The following is a 23,704-nucleotide window of genomic DNA, read 5'->3' on the forward strand; positions in this document are numbered from 1 at the left end:
CCCACGATTTTTTGGTTGTATCCCATAGATTTTTGGTTCGATCCTATAATTTATTGGTATTTTCCGATTGGATATCAATACAATTAGACCAAAAAATTCAGGGAAACGACCAAAAAATCGTGGGAACGCACCAAAAAAATATGGGAATCCACCAAAAATTGATGGGAACCAACCAATATATCGTGGGAAACCCTGTAATTGATTGTCTCCTGACGCAGTTTGAAATGGAAGTGCGTCCTCCATTCTCGATTTCTCAGCTTTCTGTCCCTTACGCATCGCAGTGGAATAAGAATAAGGTTTACGGTTTTATGGACATCTGGACCCTAGACCGGCCCGACAGAAAAAAGGGTTACGCGCGATAACTCTCAACACTCATAAGGATGAAGCTGATGCCGACCGTGATGATGATGATGATGATTGTACACATGAACTGAAAAGATCTAAAGAGGGACGACGTTTTGCACAAAGGCCATCAAATCCAGACAGAACGGGCCCAAAATCCCGCATCCACCCCAAAAGAACGGTGGCAAGCTTACGCTATCGCCACCTTTATACCCCGGCTGTAGCGAGAGGGGAAAAAGAACCCGTAGCGGGCAAAGAGGCAAACCCCCGGAACGGAGGCAACCTTCTGATCTCTTTATCCCCATCCCCCCCCCCCCCTTTTTTTTTGCTTTGACTGGGTGTGGGCGCACTTTCGCGTGAACCACAGGGCCATGCCATGCTGCTTCATAATGCATGCGTTTTCAGGCCCCGAGCGCCTTGGGCCATTCGTACCCGCCGAATTTAGCGCCACACGCACAAAAAATGAAAGCGCCGAAGTAGTTTCACGTGAGTTTTACCGGTTGTGTGTGTTTGTGTGTGTGTTTGTGTGTGTGTGTGCCGGTGAATACCGACTGGCCCACTCGTTCCACCTACACCGTGGAGCCGTCCCAAAGATAAGCCGGAAGGCAGCAGGCAAGATCCTTGGTGCTTAAGCTTATCTGTAGCAGTTGTGCAAGTGCGTACACTATCCTTGAAGCGGCGTGGTACCGTTGTACCGCGACGATACGCAGATCTCGTGGGTGCAAAATATGAAATAAGAGAGAAGCACACCGAAGGCAGGGAAGCACAACCTTGGTATATGCGGCGGCTGGAGCTTTTAAGAGGAAAATCTAGTCCTTTTACGACAGATGTTGAAAAGTCAATATTTGAGTTTATAACTCAGCGGAATCCGTGGTTCCCCGCTAATATAAAAGCTCTTCCAAACTATTGGAAGTTGCAGCTTTAAGTATAATCTTGATGTAGACAAAATTATCATCCAAACTGTAGTCGAAAGTAGGCTCTAAGACCCTTGAAATTCCAAGATTTATCAGGAGTGTATATTATGGGTCATTGGGATTGGTTGTTTTAAATCCGCATTATTATCCTTCTACAGAACGTAGCTAAAGTGGTGTTACCTTAATGTTGAAAGCCTCAAATTGAGGCCTTTTGAGGTTTTATGGGCAACTCCTTACACTACGTGTTGGATTGTTAGGTTTCACACATCGATGAGGATACTCGTTAGCTATGCTTCAGGTTGATATCTTAAACAATCCTTACATTGTTACATCAATAGTGTGAAGTTTGTGAGTTCCACTGACCAAATTGGACATTCTCCACTCGTTTTTAATGTCCTCTTTCTTGATATTGATCTATATGGTGCTGACATTAGATAATTATAGTAACTGGTCATTCGTGATAGCGAATAGGTTGTAGTAGTAGTTCTAGTGCATGTTAAATAACCTTGAATTTCAGGTCCTCAAAATGACTTGAGTGGCTACAGTTTGTTTGCCAAGCGTTTCTTTGATACTGGTATAATTGTTTGCATTAGCATAGTCAAAGAGTGTCTTGTGTGGATGTGTGATTCTCAACATCTGTATCGAGATCTAGATGCATCGAGACACAGAATAAATGTCAAGGTCTTTTTCTTTGCTTAACTCATGTGTCCGGTTAGTTGTTTCTAGAGATAATGTAGATGTAGTTTTAATGTTTGGTGTGTGTTTGTAGTATCAGTAATACTTATACATCTTCTAGAATTCAACTCTTGAAGTCTTCCTTAACGTTGCAAATTCCACAGTAGCTCTGTATGCTAGAAGCGGTTATAGCGAATCGAAGTTTTGCACCCCTGGCGCAAAACCCTCAAACCGACAGCAACCCAAACGGCCAGCAACAACAACAAAAAAGTCGAGTCGAGAAATCCCACAAAGACAACCCACGGGTGTACGGGTGTCGAAATTGAATGACGAAAGCCTACCAACCCTAATGGTTCCCCCGGGGAAGCGGCTGTCGGGGAAGACGGGGAAAAGGTGAACGGGGAAAAAAAGTGAAATAGGCCGAGGCGAAAAATCTCACATCCCCATGGGAACGGCGTGCCAGGGCGGAGTGTAGCGCTTCCACCGCCCATTTCGATGGAAATGAATACATGAATATGCTACCCCGAAAAACCCTTTTTGCGAGCGATGGAGCACTTGGAGCAAGGAGTTTCGTTCCCGATTTCGTGTTCGTACCTGGGGGCACCTGGTTGCAATTTGTCTGCCTCCTTCCACACACACGCACGCACGCACGCAATGAAAGAGCTTGCACGAGCTTTCATTCAATTTGCCCAGATCGCTCTCTCTCCCTCTCTCTCTCTCTCGGTCGCTCGCTTCCCCCAATGTCTGATCAAAATTCATTTCCCAGCCCTGTGTGCTGCGGTTTCCTTTCTTTTACTTGCCTTCGTCTGTGTGCCTGCTCCATCGTCCTAGATTCCCTTGCCCCCAGTTCGTCGCTTCCTTATCTCTCACTGCTCAACCGAAGCCGACTTCATCTGCCAAACCCCATCTGATGATTAGTCCGCTCTGGGTCCGCGCGCGTAAGGTAACGAAGTTATTACACCGAGCCGACTTGATAGTCACCATGGCGACCATCACCACCTCGCCTCGCCATTCCGGTGCTTCCGGCGCTTCCCAAATGGGCGCCGTTTAAAAGTTGGAGCGCACGGACGGACATCGAGATAGCGCAGCGCCCGAGTCCGGGACTGACACTTCCGCAATAAAAGGCAAGCTCCAGCTCCGGTCCATGGTTACACCGCGCGGGAAAAAAGGGTTGCTCCCGAGGCAGGTAGTGGGAACGCCTGGGAACTTGTGCGTTCATTAAACTGTTGCTCATAGCCAACCTGTCCTGTCCATTAACGGTGTCATCGGCCTTTGGAGTTTGGCGTTCGAAACGCAGGACACACTGGACAGTGAGAGCGAGGCTCCCGGGCCCAAAATTGCTGTCCCCACTGGTCTGTTCGGTCGGTTGCTGTCGACAACGGTCGGTTACGATCAGAATTTTAAACGAATTTTTCCCCCGTTTCAACCACCTCCTCCCTCCTTTGGCCCAACGGCTCCAACCTACATTGCGCGGTTAATTTTGTTTCGACGCCCATCGGCGGTCACTCTAACTGGTTCCGCTTCAATTCGTTATCGATTCGCAGTGCCCTCCCTCCCCCCCTCCGCACCAAAAATCCAAAAAGAAGGGGTTGAGCGAGGTAACTCATCCCGTCATCCCATTAGCCTGTCATCAACGTGCCTGACCGGCGCCGGGTGGTTGGACGGGAAATTCGTGTTTATAATTTTCACACCTTGCCAATTTTCATCATCGGCTGCTGCGATTGTCCCTTGTTTTCCCCCTTTCGCTAAACCCTAGCGGAGCAAAATCCACCTGCCATAAAGAGAGTGTGTGTGAGAGAGATACAGAGCGAGAGAGAGAGAGAGAGAGAGAGAGAAAATGCCCAATTGGTGGAAAGTGTTCGTCGCGCGGCCCGCGAATTTTCCGTAATTAGCCCGGAAATGAGTTTATCATAGCTTCTTTTTTTCTTTTTTTTTTTGACACACACAAACACTCACCGAAAGAAGGCCAAAGACCCCTTGAAGAACTGCACCCAAGGAAGACGAGCTTGGTGCTGGGTGCTTGGTTGATATCGATTTTTTGTTTGCACGTTTTTTTCTCATCCATTTTCCACAACTGCAAAGCTTTCGGTGGGTGGTGGGGGAGGTATGGTGGGGGGGGGGGGAGGGGTACATCCGGTCGCTGACGGTTGCTTCTCATCTCATCGTTTTATGCGAGCGACAATGAAAAAAAACAACCCCCCCCCTCCAGCTCGCCAACCTCAAAATGCACCCCTCCCCCTCCTTCCCAGAGCCAAGTGTCATTTGTCGCGCGCGCCCCGGGAAGCGTGTTTTGCGCGAGAGTAATGAGCCGTAGCTGCTGCCAGGATGGAAAGCATAAATGTAATGGGGAGGAGGGAGGGGGTGGGGGAGAAGAGGAGGAAACGGCCATATTAAAACGGATCGAATATTACATAACCTCTAAATGGGGGGTTTTGTGTGTGCTTTTTTTTGGGGAGTAGGAGGTCCCTTTATGCCACCATCTTCCCGCCCCGGAAGGCGTCGTTACACTCGGTGGGTCGGGATTTTCTTGAAGGGCCGGGTTGACATTCCATTTTTCTCCACCCCACTCCAGTCCCTTGCCACACGGTTCCAGTCGATAAAGTTCATTAGTTCCGGCGGCGCAAACAGATGCAGAAAATAGAGCCAGAGAGAGAGAGAGATTGCGGTGACAGCCTATCCCCACCATGTTTCATGCCACACAGCACACACATGAATGTGGGTGACAAATAGGACCGATCAGCAAAAAAGGGCTGCCGCCTGTCCTTGCCAGGGACTGTAAGCTCGCTCGTGATTTGACGACTGACTGACCGAACGGGCAGTAAATCGTCCCACTTGTCCAGTGTGACGGAGCCCAAAGCGGCAACATAAAGCATCATAATCGTGCATGCAACGAGGGAGCTGTTTTTTTTGCTCTCCGGCCACTACCGACCCGGAAGGACATCAATAAAAGTTGATCCGTTCCTTTGCCGCAATGGGCCACAGCCGCCGCTGGCTTTGATCTCGACGAATTGTAATATTTTAATGCCTAGTTCGGGTGCTATTTATATCTCTTCGCTCCCTTTCGCTGGCGCCGCAACGCGACGGATTTATGAGCAAATCCTTGCTTCCCCACACACGAATTGGGAAGCCGAAACCGTGCTATCGACCGGTAATATAAAAACGGAATTATATTTCTATATTTCTTCACGCGAAAGACTTGTTGGGGCCACACAACGCCGCCCACCAAACGCCGAAACCTTTCGCATGCCATTGGCGGGATCCCTTTTTTTTTTGGGCCGGCCTGTCTCTAGGGATGGATAGAGGGTTCATCCGCGTTGGAAAAAGGGACACAAAGCCGCAGCAAACGCACGCAGTCGGGCGGCTGGAAAAGGTGTGAGATTTAATTAATTTAATCCGCTTTCCTCCGCCTCCCCGAGGCCTCCGACCGGTCCTCGGCTGCGTGTTGAATTTGCATGCTGACGATACCGAGCACAATCACTGTTGCGAAAAAGCGACGCTGCACAATATGGTTCGCGCGGTTCGTGTGCTGCACCAACCGAAATAATTATAACCAGGCGGAAAGCTGCTGCTGCTGCTGCATTTGCCACTTCCAGGACGGAACACACCCGGTGCTTCTTATCGGTTCTCTTGACGAGGGTGTGGGGCTTTTGTCATTCTCGGCACACGGGGTTTATTATTACGTGCGCTGGTACAGCCACCGTGTGAGTGTCTTTGATAATTCTTTAATCATACACCGCGCTCCTCCCCCGTTCTAGCAACAGCTCAGCATCCCAAAGCACCGGGGACAGCGCGTGTGAGCGCGTGCTGTATCGCTTCCGGTGAAGGAATTTATGAAATATATTGACACCTGCCCGCGCTTTCTGCCAACATGCCACTGCAGCTGATGAAGGATGCAAGGACGAAGAGGGTTGCGGGGTCGTCCTGGACAGACACACAGCGTTTAATATCCTCGCACACACTTCACTTCGTGTCAGTGTGTAGTAGAAGTGATGTGCTATCTGGAGTACACCCAAGACTCCGGGAACCACTAGTTTCGCCCGGAATCGAAGTCGTCTAGAGTCGTAGCCATTGGGGTCGGAGTCTCCCGGAGTCGTCTGACTCTGGACGACTCCAGGCGACTCCGACTCCTAACGACTCGTGACGACTCTGGACGACTCCGGACGACTTCGGGTGACTACAGATAATTCCGGACGATTTCGAATGACTTTAGACGACTCCTGGCTAATTCGGGCGACTTCAAACGATTCTGGACGACTTCGAATTTCTCCAGACGACTCCGGGCGAATTCGGGCGACTTCAAAAGACTCTGGACGACTTCAACTCCGAACGACTCCAGACGACTCCGGACGCCTCCGACTCCGAAAGACTCCGCACTACTTCGGACGACTCCAACTCCGAACGTCTCCGGACGACTCCAGACGACTCCGCCTCCTAACGACTACGGAAGACTTAGGACGACTCCGTACGACTTCGGGTGACTTCAGATGATTCCAGACGACTTCGAATAACTTCAAACGACTCTGGACGACTTCGAATGACTCCAGACGACTCCGGGCGACTTCGGGCGACTTCAAACGACTCTGGACGACATCAACTCCGAATGACTGCCGACGACTCCGGACGACTCCGCACGACTCCGGATGACTCCAACTTCGAACGTCTCCGGACGACTCTGGGCGACTCCAACCCCGAACGACTCCGGACGACTCTGGACGACTCCGGACGACTTCGGGTGACTTTAAACGATTCTGGACGACTTCGAATTTCTCCAGACGACTCCGGGCGAATTCAGGCGACTTCAAAGGACTCTGGAAGACTTCAACTCCGAATGACTCCAGACGACTCCGGACGCCTCCGACTCCGATCGACTCCGCACGACTCCGGACGACTCCAACTCAGAACGTCTCCGGATGACTCCGGGCGACTCCAACTCCGATAAACTCCGACTCCAGACGACTCGAGACGACTCCAGACGACTCCACACAACTCCGGATAATGGCTGGGCTTCCAGAATTGGTTCCGAAATTATTGACTCGCGATTTTTGCCAACCTTACCCATCACTAGTGTGTACATTGTGTGTCCATTACCAGAAGCATGTCCACCGTGTTGTCTCCACGTGATGCGGTCCGGAAGCGTTTGCTCATTGCGCGAGCGGCGCGCAGGACATCGAGGACAGACAAACGAGTTGCCCCCTTTGTTGCTTGCTTTGCCATTTTCCAGGCCGTATTTTTTCCCCTTTGCCCCCTACCTTGCTTTCCATGTTCACTTCCATATCGCAGCAGCAGAGTGGACAAAAATGTACATCTGCTTTTCCTAATTGGCGCAGCAAAAAGAACTCTCCACTGCTCTGTTGTGGCCTTGTTCGCTCGCGTGCAATTTGACGAAAGCATGGCAAGCTTTGCTGTGAAGCACATACAGCACAGAAACATAAAGGGAGAGAGAGATAGAGCGAGATACACTCTCGTATAATACAGACAAGGAGCCAGAACACAGAAGGATGAACGTTCGTGTCGACGGACGGACGAACGACTAACGTGTGCACGTTCGAGGACGAAAATCCCAAACAAGAAACGATGCCCTTTCCCACTTGCCTTGCCTCTGTGTGTGTGTGTTCTTTCCCGGCTCTTTCACGAGCTTGGGTGAGTTTTTCCAGGGTTTTTTTTGCTCATTTTTGCTCCTCACTATCATCGTCGGCGGACGAGCAGCAAATCCAAAGCAGCAACCGAGACACGGTCTCTGTTGGTGAGCCAGCGCCTCTGAGAGCTTGAAGAAATGGCTGTCAATGGCATTTGTGTTAGCCGTTTAGTGTGTGTCTGTGTGTGTGTATGTGTGTGTGTGCTGTTGTACCATTGCTTTTGTTTTATCCGTACCGAGAGCTGATATACAGGTCCTATAGACTAAACTCCCATTACTCCCGCGTCTTTTCCAGCGTCCATGGTTCGTCTTTTTCGCGGCTGGCCGTTTTTTCCTCTGTTTTTTTCTGTGCACTCACTTCAGTTCGTTTGTGGACCTTCTTTTCCCGGCCTTGTGAAAGGACGCGGGGAGGTGTACGGCAATCGAATTGTCCTCGCCCTCTCACTTTTCCCAATCAACCCTTGTTCCCTTGTTTTTTCCCGCCCGGCCGGATGAAAGTGCCGGTCGTGCAGTGACGACGAGATGAGAAACGGCCGAACGGCCCCGGGGATGGGAGTGGATGAGTTGTGGCACACGTACACCGCACCGGTTCGCCAAAGCACCATATTGCGCTGTGTGTGTGTGTGTGTGTGTCCAGGCTTTCGTTCATTTTGCAGAACGAACGCTTTCCGCAAGGGGTTGACATTCCAGACAGCCCTTTTTGGCCCAATCCGGCAGCTTGCCGACCGGCAGGCCTATGGCATATTGCTTGGAAATGCTTTTTGACAGGTCGGTGAGCGTGTCGGTTGGTGGTGCTGTCCCACCAAAGGGACCCTCTGGAGGATCAGATCGGCTCACAGAGGAAGGGCCACACACAGGCCCGTCAGATAAGTTTGCGGAGCAGTTTGGAGCGTAATCGAGCGAGCTGCAGAAAATCGAACCTCGGGACGGAACAAGTCGTGGAACAAACTTGTCCCAGTGCACCCAGAGAGAGAGAGAGAGAGAGAGAGAGAGAGAGAGAGAGAGAGAGAGAAGGGAGTGGAGGGAAAAAGCTTGTTATTGCTTTAAATTTCCTGGACCCTTCTCCCCTCCTTTCCAGCAGTACAATGGGAGGGCAAACTTTCAACCAAATGACATCACACCATTAACAACGGCAGAAACGTTGCTTCCCCCCTGGCGGCCTACTTTGGTTGTTGCTCTGTGTGTCTGTAGAGGATACAGCATCGTTTTCCTTTGCCTTTGTAGGTCACTTCTTGAACACGACAAAGACCAACTCATCTGGCAAACAGCACCCTCTCTTGCAACTACTATTTATAAATACACACGGCCCGTTGTTGCACACCCATTATGACTTAAGAGTACTTTTACTCTCTCCCCCGGCGCAAAGTCCAACAAACGGGGGGGGGAGGAAAAGTGCAGTGGAGGGGGTAGGGGTGCAAAATTGTTAGCCGTGGTTTTTGTGGCTTTCACCCCTTCCCCCTTATAGTAACAGGCCTTTGGGTAGCCCACTCAACAAAAGCGAGTTTGCCGCGAGAACGACGTCCTTCGCTGTCAACAACCCTTATATTGATCAGGCACAAGTGGACATCAAATCAAGTGGAAAGGTGGCTCGTGCTTCCATCGGGAGAGAAAGGGATAGAGATAGCAGGAAGGGAGGGAAGAGGAGAGCGGGGCAGGATGTTGGTTATTAGTGTTAGTGTTAATATTATTGTTTGCCTTTGGAACTTCGGTAGGACAACAAGGTGGCCTGTAACGCCCAACGACAAAAAGCTTCCGCAAAAATAGTGTCCCTCAACGTGTGTCTCTTTCTTTCTCTCTCTCTGTCTCTGTGTGTTTGTTCTAGTGTTTTTGTTCTGCCTTGTTTGTGCTTTAAATGTTTGATGAAGCGGCAGTAATAGGAAAAGTTTTCTTTTCTACCCATGCTGGGAGGCGTTTGGATCACACTCTCGAACGCAAATCTTGTGTTGATGGGAAGCCTCTCTCATACCAGCATTTGCATGACAGGAAGCTACTAGAGGGAAAGAGAGAGAGAGAAAGAGCGAGCGAGTGATAGAGAAGAATGTTGAATTTAGAGCAACTTTAGCAGTAGCAGCAGCATCCTGAAGTACGCAAGATTTCTCGGATAGCAACTTGTTTGCTCCCTTTAGACAACAGCCAACTGGGATGGGAGAATATTGATTTGGTGTGGTAGCCGGTGGTAGTGGTTTAGCAGTAGAAGAAGCGCTCTAGACGCCAGTCGATACCGGTTGGTTGAACGCTCGCGGCGTTACTGTTAGCGTTACTTTCTGCATGCTTTTAGCATCATCTCACACCTTCATCCCATACGTACGCACTTAGCTGTTTAGCTGTTTAGTATCTACTACCTTAACTACGTTTTACCTTCCAGGCTCCCGGCCAGGCATGCTAAGTAACCGTATTCTTCCCCTCTTTTTTCAACCCCCCCCCCCCTCCCCCCCCAACCAACCCTTCCCCCTGCGTTTCTCACCATCCCATCTGCAGGCATCTGGTACAACAATGAGTCTAACCTAGATTGGGTCCGCAAAGCTAACCGATAGTATAGAACCTACCCTAATAAAGGGTTCGGCAGAAAATTACGCTATCCGAGAAAAGTTAGCAAACCGCAACAGCCGCCACACTGTCCACAGCAACAACCAACAGCATCATCCTCCACCAGCAGCAGCAGCAGCAGCAGCAAACCCTCACCGCAACAGCAGCAGCAGCTTCATTCCGCCGACGTACCGCATTCCAGTACATCGCAGTCCTCGCGCCGTCCGCAGCACTCTTCTACGTCCGCTTCCTCGTCGTCGGTACCGACCCTTCCCACCACCTCGGGCGAGCCACGGGCCGCTGGCAGCAGCAGCAGCAGCAACAGTCGACGCAACTCGAAGCAACTGCAACGCGACGAGCTGGCCGCCAAGATGGGCAAGCACGACATGAAGCGCGGCATCTCCCAGCGATCCTCGGATGCCGGCGGTGAGTGATCCTCCATCATCTTCATCGTGTCTTGCGCGTGTGTGTCTGTGTGTGTGTACTAGAAGAGGAGGAGAATGGAAGGAGGATGGCTTTTTACTCTCACATATGGTTTTATTGATTCCATTTCTTCTGTTTTTTTTCTTCTTTGTTGATCGCGCATAACCTCCAAATATGACGATTGCGTTCAAGCGCGCGCGCGCGTCTGTGTCTGTTTATTCCCCGTTTCTTGATCACACTTTTCGTTTCTTTTCCTTATCCAATTCACCTACCCCCCAACGGCTGGTTATGGAACATGCTATTACACCTTTTGCGCACCAAAAAAACACAACAAAAACACAACAAAACACACACACACACACATACACACATGGTTAGGTGAGCCATCGCGCCGTTGGACTCGTTCTGGAGCAACGGGACGCCGGCAGCCGCATCCATATAGGGCTGGCCGGGTTGGCCAAACATGGCAGCGCCTGCTTTCGGTCACCACCTGTGGCCTGCTACTGCTGCTTCTCGGAGCCACCGTTTGTCGTGGCGCGAACGGGGCCACAGCAGCCAGCGACGCCTGCCTGGAGTGCTTTCTGGCGGTGGAGGAGCACGAGCAGCCGTACGAGCTAACGGTAGAAGCGAGCAGCGACCGTGGCCTTTCCGTGCACGGTCCAACCGAGCTGGGCGTGCTGGTGCGCCCGATGCATCCACCGAACGTGACCTGCGCCTGGGACCATGCCGGCGAGCTGGCGAGCGATCTGTACGCACTGTACGACGAGCAGCTGGACCGGCGCTGTATGCGCACCGGCACTACGCACCACGAGGCGGACGCAATCGAGCAAACGTTCTACTGCTTCGATCCGAACGTGCTGCTCGAGCTGTGCAAGCTGCGCAAGGAGACGGAGCTGCGCCGGCTGGAGCGACTCTCCACCCAGCGCACCAAGCGTGACTTTCACCCGACGGGCTGCAGCCTGAACAATCTGCTCTCCACCAACCGGAAGGTGTACGAGTTCGGGCTGGAGCACGAAGGGCTTAAACCACCGTCCCAGATCATTCTCAGCACCATCTTCCTGGTGACGGACGTGCTGTCCGAGTTTTACAACCGTCGTATCGCTGCCAACGCTAATGGACTGTTCTACGATCGGGCCGGCAGTGTGCCGGGAGGATCCGATTCAGCGCCCCCCAAAAGCAATCCCCCGCTCGAGGTGATTCTGCTGCAAACGATCAAACACCAGATCCTGCACAAGCTGGGGCTGCGAGAGCGACCGCGCCTTACCAAGCACCTGAACAACGAGCACGTGTTCGAAGCGTTCGATCGGATCTACGGCAACAAGATCAACATTGGGAACACGTACGCGGAGGAGCACTACTACCGGCGCTACCTGACCGCTAACCTGTCGTCCGACCTGTCGGGGGATTTTGTGGATGCGTTCTTCCGCGGCCCAGACTCGGGTACGGATCGTCACAGCGAGAAGCACCAGCAGCAACAGTCGCAGCACCAGCAGCAACACCAACACCAGCCAGGGGGAGGCCCACTGCCTGCCCAGAGTGCTAAGCAGCGCACGAAAAGCAAACCAGCTGAACATGCCGGTGGCAGCACGACCGGCGACAAGCACAATCTCTTTGCCGGCACGAAAATTCTTTCCTACGCCGAAAAAGGTTCGACATATTAGATCACACGGCACGAGCTTGCGTCGCGTCGGGGCATCCGATTTCTCATTTCCATAAAGATGTGATATGTCGGTCGTTGGTGGCGGTCGTTTTGTTCTGCTCCAATTGAATGCCACACCACCGAAGAAATGCCATTTACATACGTGATCGTTTGACACGATTTTTATACATAATTTTAACCTTAAGATGAAGAAAACATGGGGGAATCTATTTCCGTTTCAAATGAGGGAAGGAACACAGGGGACGTAACTTTTCTACTTCCAGCAGCTTCTAGTTTCGTTCACAGAGCAAGGTTTCGCGTCGTTCGTCAGGGCGAACCCAAAAACACCCACACACTCTTATCCACCCAACAAGACACACCACTCACGATCACGACCACCACCACTACTACTACTACTACTACTATTGCTACCTTTACCCATCCACGTCTGTCTGTCTGTGTAATGAGACAACACGATACACACTGTTCCGACCAACCACACAAACCCCAGCCAACACTGTAAGTTGCTCTCCCCGCTGTAGGCATGCGTTTAGTATCATTTCTAGTAGTACTACTGCTGCTGCTTCCATGTAAATGTCATCACAAGAGTGTCAGTAGCTCGCTTAGTAGCGGTTTTACGTCAGACGGCGATCTGACGTACTGCGGTGGCAAAGACTAGTTCATTAATCGATTCTCCGCTTACTATCTTTACAGAATCTCCCAAGCATTATGGTGAGTAATGAGCTTGAACCAGGGTTGGTCTGTTTGAGTTAGGTAGAGGTAGAATAGTAAAATAGTAATCTAAACCTTCTTAGAACAAACAAGAGAGTGATTGTAGTCAGTAGGTTTTAGCAAAAGGCCTGTGTTTTAGAGTAGCAGTAGATGTACTTTTGTAGCAAAATAGGATCCCTATCTGCGTGTGTGTGTGTGTGTGTTTAGAATTCCAATTGATAGCGCAATACTATTCATTGATCCTTCGTAGCTTCAACAAATTTAGTTGGCAAATTTACACAAAGCGTCCGACGAATAGTGCAAGACGTTAAGGATGAAGGTTCACCGAGTGAGTACCGATCGGAACGAGCGCTGGGCAGCGGAACATTAAGGCAGACTAACGTCGTCCTCCCAAACTTTCAGGTGGTATGAGCCGCGAAGAGCTGCTCGAGACGAACGAACGGCTGCGGGCGGTCCGGCTCCGGTTGGAGGAATCGTACGATACCGCCAAGAAGGCGCTGGTCAACCTGATGAACAAATACGGCGACTCCAAGAGCCAGCGCAACATCTTCAATCGCTACCCGATGCTGAAGCTCATGATCAAGGTAAGTTGTGGCGTGGATACCATGGCCTTAGTCCACTCATATATATCCTAAACCCGTGTGCTCTTAAGGATGTGATCCGGCTGGAAACGCAGTACTGGACGCTGGTCGAGATCCCGAAGCAGGAGAAGCTAGAAACGGTGCCGGCGTTCGTACTGCGTGCCTGCAGCATTATGGAGAAGTCGCAAAAGTCGGGCGAGGGCGTGAAGACGTCCGCCAAGCTTGCGGAGGAAGCCGCCGAACGGCGCGAACGGATGGAGCGACTCGAAAGTAAGTCACCGTGGAGTTTGGAAGCTGTCAACGATGTCAATAATAACATGGCCATCTCTTTCCATTCCAGCAATGACCACGGCACAGATCGAGCAGGAAAACACGCAGATGATCAACGATCTGTACCGTCTGCTCAAGAAGTACACCGGTCTAAGGAACTTGATTCGAGAGCTGAAGGTAAGGGATCGAGCACATCGAGCATGAGAAAATGGTACTGATAATTCCTCCAACTTCTTCTCCTCCTCCTCCAAGTCCGAGTACGGTAACTCCAAAATCTATCCCATCTTCCCGCGGTACACGATGCTGAAGGACATGATCAAGGACATCATGCACGACCCGGACTACATGGAGGTTTGTCACGAGGTGGACAACTGAAATCACCAGAAATAAAACCCGCTCGTCATCGCATCGAACGTCTAGTAGGGCTGCACCCGACCGGCAGCACGGACCTAGACACTCTGGTATGATGAAGGGCGAGTTTTATATAGTTGCTGGAACTGTGCGACGATCGTGCGCACATGTTTTTTTTTGTGTTGTTTTCGCTTCGTTTCGCACCATCTTCTGGCGATGATGCGTTGTGGACCCCATTTTTGAGACTGGACTGGACCGGGTGGGACGGACGGTAGGTGGGCGTGTGTAACGCGGCACCTAATATCAGGCTGTTAAACAAACAAAAGAAAAGACCACAGAAGCGGAAGCCACCACGACCTACGCCATATCTTCAACGCGCGCCTACAATACACGCTCGCATATCACATTAGTTCGCTTGTGCTGGATACTGCTGTCCGCGGAAAACCCAGCCAACCCAACAGCCCAACAGCAGGAACACCATCATCATCATCACTCTTCATTGGTGCTGTGGAGAATGAAGCTCTGGAATTGGTGCTCTCCTCTGTGTAGGTAACACGGTGAGGATGGATTTGGTGGGGAGCAAAAACGGAGGACAAAATGTGAATCTACAATCAACAAGGGCCTTATAGTGAAGGGGGGAGGATGAGGGAGAAGGAACAAATTCGCAACACCACGATTAGTATACTACTCCACTCCCTACTTCCCTTTCCTCCTGTAGGGATTGTCCTTGCGATGCGAGAGAGAGAGAGTTTTGGATTTATGTCTTTGGCCCCACCACCACCATCATCACCACCATTACCACCATTACCAGTACCAGTACCTGGACAAGGCTGGACAGTTAGTTAAGGGGATTGGGATACACTTACATTCGTTGACCACCGTCCGCCGCTTGTTCGGTCCCCAGGCCGGAGGGGAGAGGAGTCAGACGTCTACAAGACGATGATCCTAAGTACCGCGCATTGGTTATTCTAAGAAACGTCACAATGCTTTATCACATCTTTATTCGAAGACAAGTAAGTGCAGCTTCGACACAATCGCTATAAGCATCATAAGCAAAACCGAGGAGCAGTTTGGAGGAGTTTTTGGTTTTGGTTTGTTGTTTTAGTCGCAAATATCCTATCCAAAAAACCAAAAACGTACTTCCCAGGCTGGAATAGAGCATGGAGTGAAGCACCGTAAAAGCAGAATCAGAAACGAGAAGTGAAACTTACAAAACACAAAAGTTATTAACAAAAAAAAAAAACACAAAACGTTGATGAAATGACCCACCTATCTCTACATGAATAATGTATTCAATACAAAATGAAAAAAGCGGGAAAAGCGGAAAGCAAAGGGATGACAGAGGAACACAACTATTTTTGCACAGATAGTATTTACATATTCAATCGAGTTTTGGTTTGTGTTGTACCTTTGGATCAAAAAAGAAACTAGATACACGTACATACATACACACCCACATATGAAAATTTTTTCGCACACGTACACTACCTTCACCCACCAATGGAAAACACACACAATCAACTCAACGTAGGACAAAAACAAACAAACAAAAACACCCGAACACAATCGATACACACACGTAGGACATACGCACGAACCACGCAGGAACCAACAATTGTGGCACAAACAAAACAAAGTAAAAACAAACAAGAAAAAAAAAACATAGTGCAAGCGAACTCTACATTAGAAAAAAACACACTAAATGCTAAACATTTAGCAACTAAAAGCCAAAAGACCAATTCAATAAAAGGAAACAAAAGAGAAGAAAAAGGAAGAAACAAAAAACTCATCACTCTATACACGAGAGCGTTAGGCGACACGAGAGAAGGCGACAGGCCAAAAACAACAAACAAACATTTTTAACCTATGCCTTAGGCATCGGACTTGACATATTGCAAGAGCAACATACACACACAAAAACAAGAGTGAACGAAAGAAGCAGAAGAAGCAAAAAAAAACATAGGGAAACAACTACCAGAATAAATTTAACAAATATCATTAACGGAAAACAAAACTATTTGCGAAACAAGAAAATACACACACACGCACAGACAACACTACCAGTATTCAACAGAGAGAGGACAGAAAGGTGGCGCACCGGAAGATAACCGTTTGATTTCTGTTCGATTTTAAGTGTAAGTGTGTGTGTGTGTGTATGTGGGAGTGCTCTAAGCCCGTTTCCTTCCGGTCGCCCCAAGGACGATGGACGAAGTGGCCTCTCTCTTTAGAAGACGCGTAACAAATTTGATACAAAAAATGACTAAAGTAACCAAAAAAAAAAACAACTCTAACAAAGTACACGTCGTAACGAAACAAAAAAAGATATTAGAAAGATAAAAAAAAGGAAGAATAGAAAAGCCACACCAAGACAAAAACATTAAGCTACATACAACACAACACAAAAACAAAAAGAAAACAAACAAACACACACACACAACCGCTACTCATCCATATTGGAGCTTCTCGCCTTTTTTTACACATGTTTAATGCAGAGAAAAGGAAAGAGAAAGTAAGAGAGAAGGAGAATGAGTAGTTGCAGAACATAACAAATAGCAAGTGAACAAGCGGTAGTGATGAAATTAGAAATAATGGTAATATGTGACAAAAGAAAACAGAAGAAAAAACAAACAAACAAACAAAACTAGCACAACCAAACGAACAAAGACAAACCAAACTAAACAAACAAACACAAAAAAAAAACAAAGCTGGCAAAAAGGCAGCACAAACTGGAGTAAGAATATATTCAATATTAGCTGTGAAAACAAGCTGAATAAAACAACCACCACAAGAACACAAACAAACGCACACAAAAAGAGGAGGAAGAAAAAAACAACATATTCGTGGATAACAATAACGTAGATAGAAATCAATAATAGTGATGTAAACGTACGGTATGGCAAAGAGGAAAATTTCAGCAACAACAGATGTAAGAACCACCCTTAAAAAGGGAGAAGGGAGGGAAGGATACCAAGTAGGGGACTTAGAAAGAAGCTAGTAGACGCAAAACCGGAACGGTATACAGACAGAACCGAAAAAAAGCCAAAACCTCACAGCACATTTGGTCCCTCCTACTGAGTTGCCGCTAGTTTCTTATCCGTAAATGTAACCAACAGCAGCTCAGCGAACAGTTTAGTAGTTATGCGAAAGACATCGTGCTTATGCCATTTGTCCCAAACCAAGGTGTGTTTGTGTGTGTGTGTGTGTGTAAGTTGGTGTGTCTGTTTCGTCTTTAACTCACTATAGTATAGTGACTAGTATAGTGACATTTGCATAAGTGGTCGTTTATCACCACGGTTTGTACTAAATACACTTAATGAAGGCTTGTTTGAAGTTCACCATTTTCTAAATTATGTGTCATCTTTTACTGACACTTCTTCTTTGTCTACTACCAATTCCAAGGGTTTAGGATTACCTTCTTTATTATAGTTCTAGTTCTTACTTGCTCATTCTTCATTCTTCCTGTGTACTAATTTCTAGCTGTACTAATTACTAACTCTACGCCTACTTGAAAATTGCATACTTTAAGGCGTTAACATCCAGTACATCGGATCTTGATGTTGGAAGATGTATTTTTCTTCTTTTTCCAACTTTTTTCTTTCCCTTGAGATGACTCATTGCTGCCAACCTTTATGTTTTGCTTCGCTACTAAAGGCAACGGTAACATGAGCTGACGGCCTGTGCTGCCGGCTAATGGTGGCGACCTATTTGCAGGTTATGCTTTGCCCAACAGTCGTACGGCATCGCGCATCAAAACAGCCCCTGCATTTATGCAACCATGCGTCGAGGTCAAACGAAACCGTAAGTTCATTTAGTGCAAGGGCATGAAAGTGAAGATACTATGACGAAACAGATACACACATACACACACACACACACACACACACACAGCCACACATGTAAACACATACCAGTGCATGTGACGCAGCTCACCCCATGTTAGTAGTCGTTTTAGCTTGCTTGCGCGCTTTACGTTTGTAGACATTTTAAAGGCCCACCCTCACGCTCACGAACGAAAGCGAACGAGTCGGACCGTTGTGGCAGTATTTTAGTATAAAAAATAATATTAACATAGTATTTGTGGTTCCACATTCTGTTCTACCGTTAGAGCCGGGCTTCGTCCTATGACCGCTAAAGGATTCGTTGCAAGTTAAAACAAAAGCAGGCTCCAAAATCCCATCCAATACACACACACAGACGCACACATCCACAAAAGCACACAAACACACGCACAAATTTAACTGATAATCCAATCCTTAATCACTAATACTCTCCCCCATTTGCCCACCATTTAAAAACAATCGGGGCTTCACGCTTCACTTAGGTTTTCTCCTACGGGCGGGAAATATAAAAAAGAGCAAGAAAGCAAGAGAGAGAAAGAGAGAAAGATAGAGGAGCATTAGAGTGTTGCGCATTCAGAACATTGTACATAACGCCGCATTGTTGTATAGTTGTGCTTAAGTTTGGCTTATTGTGAAGAAGCAAGCAAAAGAAGAAAAAAAAACAAAACAAAACAAATAACACACGAGACGATGAATCTACAGCGCGAACAAAAACCAAATGAAATGAATACAGAAGTAAGTGGAGAAATTTAAAAAAAAGAAAGAAGAAAGAAAGCAAGTAAAAACACCGTATTAAAAGGGCACCGGGATGCACTAGAACAGAAGCAGCAGCAGAAAAAAACGAACAAACAGCAAATCAACCAATATTATATTATACATCGCGCGCGCATCGGCATTTAGTAGTCTCTCGGCATCGGCAGACGTGAAAAAGTAGCAGAACAGCAGAGAAAAAAACAGAAAAAGACATACTCACACACACACACATATGACGAGTAATGTGACGATTAGTAAACACGCATAGGAAAGCTATTACAAAAAAAACAAGGCAAGTAACCAACAAAGCAAACAAACAGAAGAAAAAAAAAATGGGAGAAAATCAGAAACAGAAGAGAATGATAGGCAAAAAGGAAGATAAAAAAACCGTGTGCTTCATATTATAAAACATTGTCGTAGCAATTGTCAAGCGCCGCCGAAGAGGCCGGAGGGGCATATTTATATATATACACAATACAATATACATATACATATACATATTCTTAGTTGATATATATATATTGATTACGATATTGGCACTGGCGCACTACGAGCATCCGGCAGCAAACAACAACAAAACGGCGCACACAATGACGTACATCCGCTTTCGCCTATTTTATGTTTGGTTTTATGTTACCACAGTACAGTGTATTTGGTGTTGTTTTTTCTTTATCCATTTTGTTTAGTTTTTGGTTGCCAAAAAAAAAAAACGATCACCCCACTTGCGAAAAGAAGGACGAGCACCCCACGCACCGTTCGGCAACGGACTACCCCATATCATGCTCATACCCACCGAAAACAAATTGTGTGCTCGATTGGTGTGGTCGCGTTCGTCGTCTTAGGACGGTGGAGTAAATCTGCTAATACCTAGCTGCAGCCCTGTGCGTCACCTTACGACTCAGCACACCTTAGGAGGGTGGTGGGAAGGAGTGACCGCGAGTGTTTTAGTACAAGAAATCAGTTGAAAACATGCGCAAAATGCGTTTCTTTTCTGCTTACATTGTGTGGTATTTTTTACTGTCTAAATTCGACAAAAAAAAGCAAAAAAAAAAACTAGATTAAAATGTGATACATTTGCATGAAGCATCAATTGAAACACGCACACGCACTATTGATTGGAACGGTGGAAGGTGGACTAAGACGATCAAACACCGACAAACTGAAACAAAAACAAAAAAAAACACGAAAATGAGACACACAAACACACGGAGCAAAGAAGCTAGAAACGTGAAAATTATGTGACCGTGAAATCAGCTTTACGTCGAAGGATCTTATCGATCGGTGTACGGGTGTTACTGCTACTACTGCTACTGCTTGCACAACATCACTACGAACTGAAGAAGAGGAAGCAATACAAAAGAAAAGGGAACGACAGTAGAGAAGAGAGCAGAAATGCAGTAGGATGAACACACTTGAACAGGATGACACACGACGGCACAGGGCGAACGTATAGGGACACACAACGGCACGACTAATCACTTGACACGATGATACGCCCCACGGAAGAGAAGAAAAACACACCGGAAGGAAGCAGTTCAAAAGCAGTGGAACAGAATGAACCTTAATTTTTGAATGATTCGGATGCACAGTCCCCTTGTTTTGATACATTCCAGACACATTCATGTTCACCGTTTACTTTTACGCGCTTTAAATACAATCACAAACTATATCTTTTTGGATTTGATCCTTACTAGAAATATAAACATTGTCTACGAGCGTTCCTTCCGCTATGTTTGCTCACCCTGACCCATCTTTATCATCATTCCCACCTGCAGAACGTTTTTCACTTAAAGGTGATAAGACTAAAAACAGAAGAATGACATACAATCTCAGATCTGCTCAGTACAATCATACCAAGAAATCAGAAACAAACGACAACAGAACAACTTTTAGGAAAACAAAACTTTCCTAACAAAGCAATTACGAAAGGTACGAACACGTACACGTACGATCACGATCATAGAAGGAGAGAAACAAATTTAAAAAAAAGAAAAAAGCAAGAAAAAGCTCAAATTTGCTTGTCTGCTCCTGTTCGTAAAAGCTCAAAACATACACACAAAACAAAAAAGGCGCCAAAATACCTTTCCAACGCCACGAACCCTCCTCCAATTTGAAGGGGGTTGAGAAGAGAACATGAAACAGAGAAGCAGTGTGAACCTACAAAAAATGCCGCCCAATTCACATTCCTATCATCATCAAATACTAATAATATTACACAATTATGATAACAAATAATAATAATAATATTAATAATACTGATCTATCCCGCACAACACACCAAACCGGAAGAAAGGAGAAAGGAAAAAACGCCCAAGAACCCCAGAACCAGACAAGCAAACAAGCAAACAGTTAAGAATACGGAACAGGTAACACAACAAGCCCATACGGAAAGAGAAAGAAAGTGAGAGGCACAAACACAAACAAGAGAAGGAAAGTCCAAAAAAGGATAAGATGAGACAAAACAGACAAGGACAAGATAAGCAAAACGGAAAGACCATGCCGTTCAAGGTGTTTCAATCCAAACGCCCCGCGTGTGTGTGTGTGTGTGTTTATTACAACAATCGGACTCGTTGCGATCGGTGTTTTACGTTGTGTATGTTTTTAATGCAGTGTTTTCTTCTTTCGTTCATCACTAATACAATCATCACGCAAACTTGTATACACACACAAACAGACACATAAACAGACACACAACACGTACATCGTCTTTGTAATGATGCGTATTTACAATATTTAGCTGAATAAACATGTTTGCTTGGTTGAAGCTTTCGGTGGTGTTGGTGTGTATATCCTTTTTTTATTGTTTTTTTCTTTCTTTTTGCTTTTGTTGTTCGTTGAGGATCCCTAACGATGACGGGTGATGACCGATGTACAGGGGTTGCCAGGAGTTCTCATAGCTGTGAGACACTTCATTGACTCTTTCTTATACGAAATGAACGTAATGTAATGGGAATAATGAACTCTTTAGCACCATTGGTGGACAAATCCAATTGGAATTTCTAAGCAGCCGGTCCAAGAAGGCTGCCATTGAGTCCAATTTGCAATCATAAAGGAAAGAGTCAAGGCAGTGTCCCACAGTTATAAGAATCCATGTAAAACCCTGCAGTTAGGATGACGGTACAAAGCATCCGCCCCGTTGCGCGTAGGTGCACAACACAAAGCGGATATCCGGCAGTGTGAAATATTATAAAATGGTCATAAAACAGTTGCAGACACCTCCAGCTAGCAAAGGTAAAGCTTTTCCCAAGGTCAACACTGGATGCGGGGTTTTCCCCCGTGCCTCAGGTAGGTCGTCCAAAAGGCAAAGATGGTCCCTTTTATCGGCTTGTGTGAAACCGGACACCTGACAGCAAGGTTAGTGCCCAGGCATAGACAAATCTCTTCCCACAGGGACATTAAAATGCTGATTTTGCTGTGCCTTCTTAGGGCGTAACGGAATGATTCGAAGGTTAAACGGGTAGAGACCCGTCTTCGGAGGGCCTCAAATCTGCCTCATCTTGTGTGGCTTAGCTTTGAGTTTTTGAGTTTGAAGAAGCAAACCGACGGGCAAGCCCGATTAGGAGGGCCCAACATCTTATCAACATTCCAATTTTCCTATCCGTAAAATAGCGGGTAAACACACTTTCCCTAAGAGTCTACTGACCCACAAAAAAAATACACACACATCAAATCCCGTAATCGGAGTGTTTATGAGTGTGAGGTACCCGAAAACCCCGGCTTATTTTAAAGCGAACCCGACCCGACCAATTCCACCCCATGCATGATTCCACGATTTAGCTGTGGTGTGTATGTTTAGATTTGGAGGCACAAGGTTCGTGAGCTGCGTGAAAGCATTAGCAAGTGCCTTCCCGCCGGGTCCGAGTTGTCGGGCTGTGGACATTGGTTGTTTAAGCTGCCGATGGAGACGGAATACTCAGCAGAGTATAATGCTTACGGGGTGTAACTTTACAACGGCGTGACTACTACTACTACTGCTGCTGCTGCTGGTGGTGCCTCGTGAAGTCTCTCCGGTGTTTGTCAGCTTCATCATAAGCGGCTCAAATGACGGCTGACTGGGATTGTGTATACATGCGAGCGTGAGAAAATGTCCGTCCGAGTACTTTGAAATGAGTCAACCGTGCAGAGTTGGTTGGGTCGTTTTTTGCTGTAAAATCCATAATAAATGAAGCAAGTATCATTATCCATACATATATCACCAACAAAGGGGGTTTGTCGTCTGCTGTCTTTTGAGCATCTTTTCAACACGTTTGTTTGCGTTTACTGTTTGCGACAAACAAGTGCGTTAACCTTTAAACAAGAGCTGTAAAGCGTCGCCCCAACCGGGCAAGAAGTCACTCGAAAGCAATTACCCCCTATCGAACAACCGAACCATTCCATTCGCACTGTCCACCAACCACCGTTCTCCTACCCCATTAACCCCTGCACAGTTCGAGGCCTACTCTAATCTAAAATGCCGACATACATGCCCCGGTGCGCGGGGTCGAGCAGAGCAAGACGCGTTGTTTTAAATTACCAGTCCGGACCGTTAAGGGAATGCATGCGGGTGCATACGGTGTGCCGTTGAGGGCTTTCCTTTTCAATTTGCCTAGCCTCCTCCTCCTACACAGCCTCATCTTGCTTTGTCCCAACTATGTTTTTTGTGGGCGGAAAGGGCCAACCTAGACACTCGGAGCGCGCCTCCCAATCCCTCGCGAGTTCTTCCTAGCCGACCGGCCGACTCAAAATTGGCGCCGACTGCTCTCTCTCTCGCGTGTGTTTCGATCGTGTTTTGTGGTAATAAAAATTGAAAAATTTTAAAGCAAATTTCTACCTCCCCCAAATGCAAGTAGCCGTTACTTCAGGTGGTTTTGAATGCAGACACCGGCACAAACACACATGCAAACGAGAGGGAGAACAACAAAAAACAGGGAGCGGTTACTCGCAGCTGAGAGCCTACTACGATGGATTGGTAAGGGCCCCAGCAGTCAGCGGGCGTAAAACAAAACAGATGAATTAAATGCGCGCGCCATGCGACCAACCTAACC

General features: G+C 47.4%; 1 protein-coding gene across 2 annotated transcripts; it reads left to right on the forward strand.

The window, feature by feature from the left end:
- The first annotated feature begins 10,407 nt into the window (after positions 1-10,407).
- LOC120949795 (uncharacterized) lies at positions 10,408-20,629 on the forward strand. 2 transcript variants are annotated; one of them, XM_049605289.1, is made up of 7 exons: positions 10,408-10,518; positions 12,869-12,886; positions 13,137-13,214; positions 13,289-13,470; positions 13,539-13,737; positions 13,808-13,914; positions 13,990-20,629. In XM_049605289.1, the coding sequence occupies exons 1-7, from the start codon at positions 10,464-10,466 to the stop codon at positions 14,110-14,112; spliced, it is 762 nt and encodes a 253-aa protein (XP_049461246.1). In that variant the 5' UTR covers positions 10,408-10,463; the 3' UTR covers positions 14,113-20,629. The 2 variants fall into 2 exon arrangements, 1 of the variants encoding a protein (XP_049461246.1); XR_007451837.1 differs by lacking the exons at positions 13,289-13,470; positions 13,539-13,737; positions 13,808-13,914; positions 13,990-20,629 and adding an exon at positions 10,894-12,673 and having other exon boundaries at positions 10,438-10,518; positions 13,137-13,216.
- Positions 20,630-23,704: the final 3,075 nt, after the last annotated feature.

This window comes from Anopheles coluzzii, chromosome 2 (genome assembly GCF_943734685.1).
Source record: "Anopheles coluzzii chromosome 2, AcolN3, whole genome shotgun sequence".
In the NCBI taxonomy this organism is placed as follows: Eukaryota; Metazoa; Arthropoda; class Insecta; order Diptera; family Culicidae; genus Anopheles; species Anopheles coluzzii.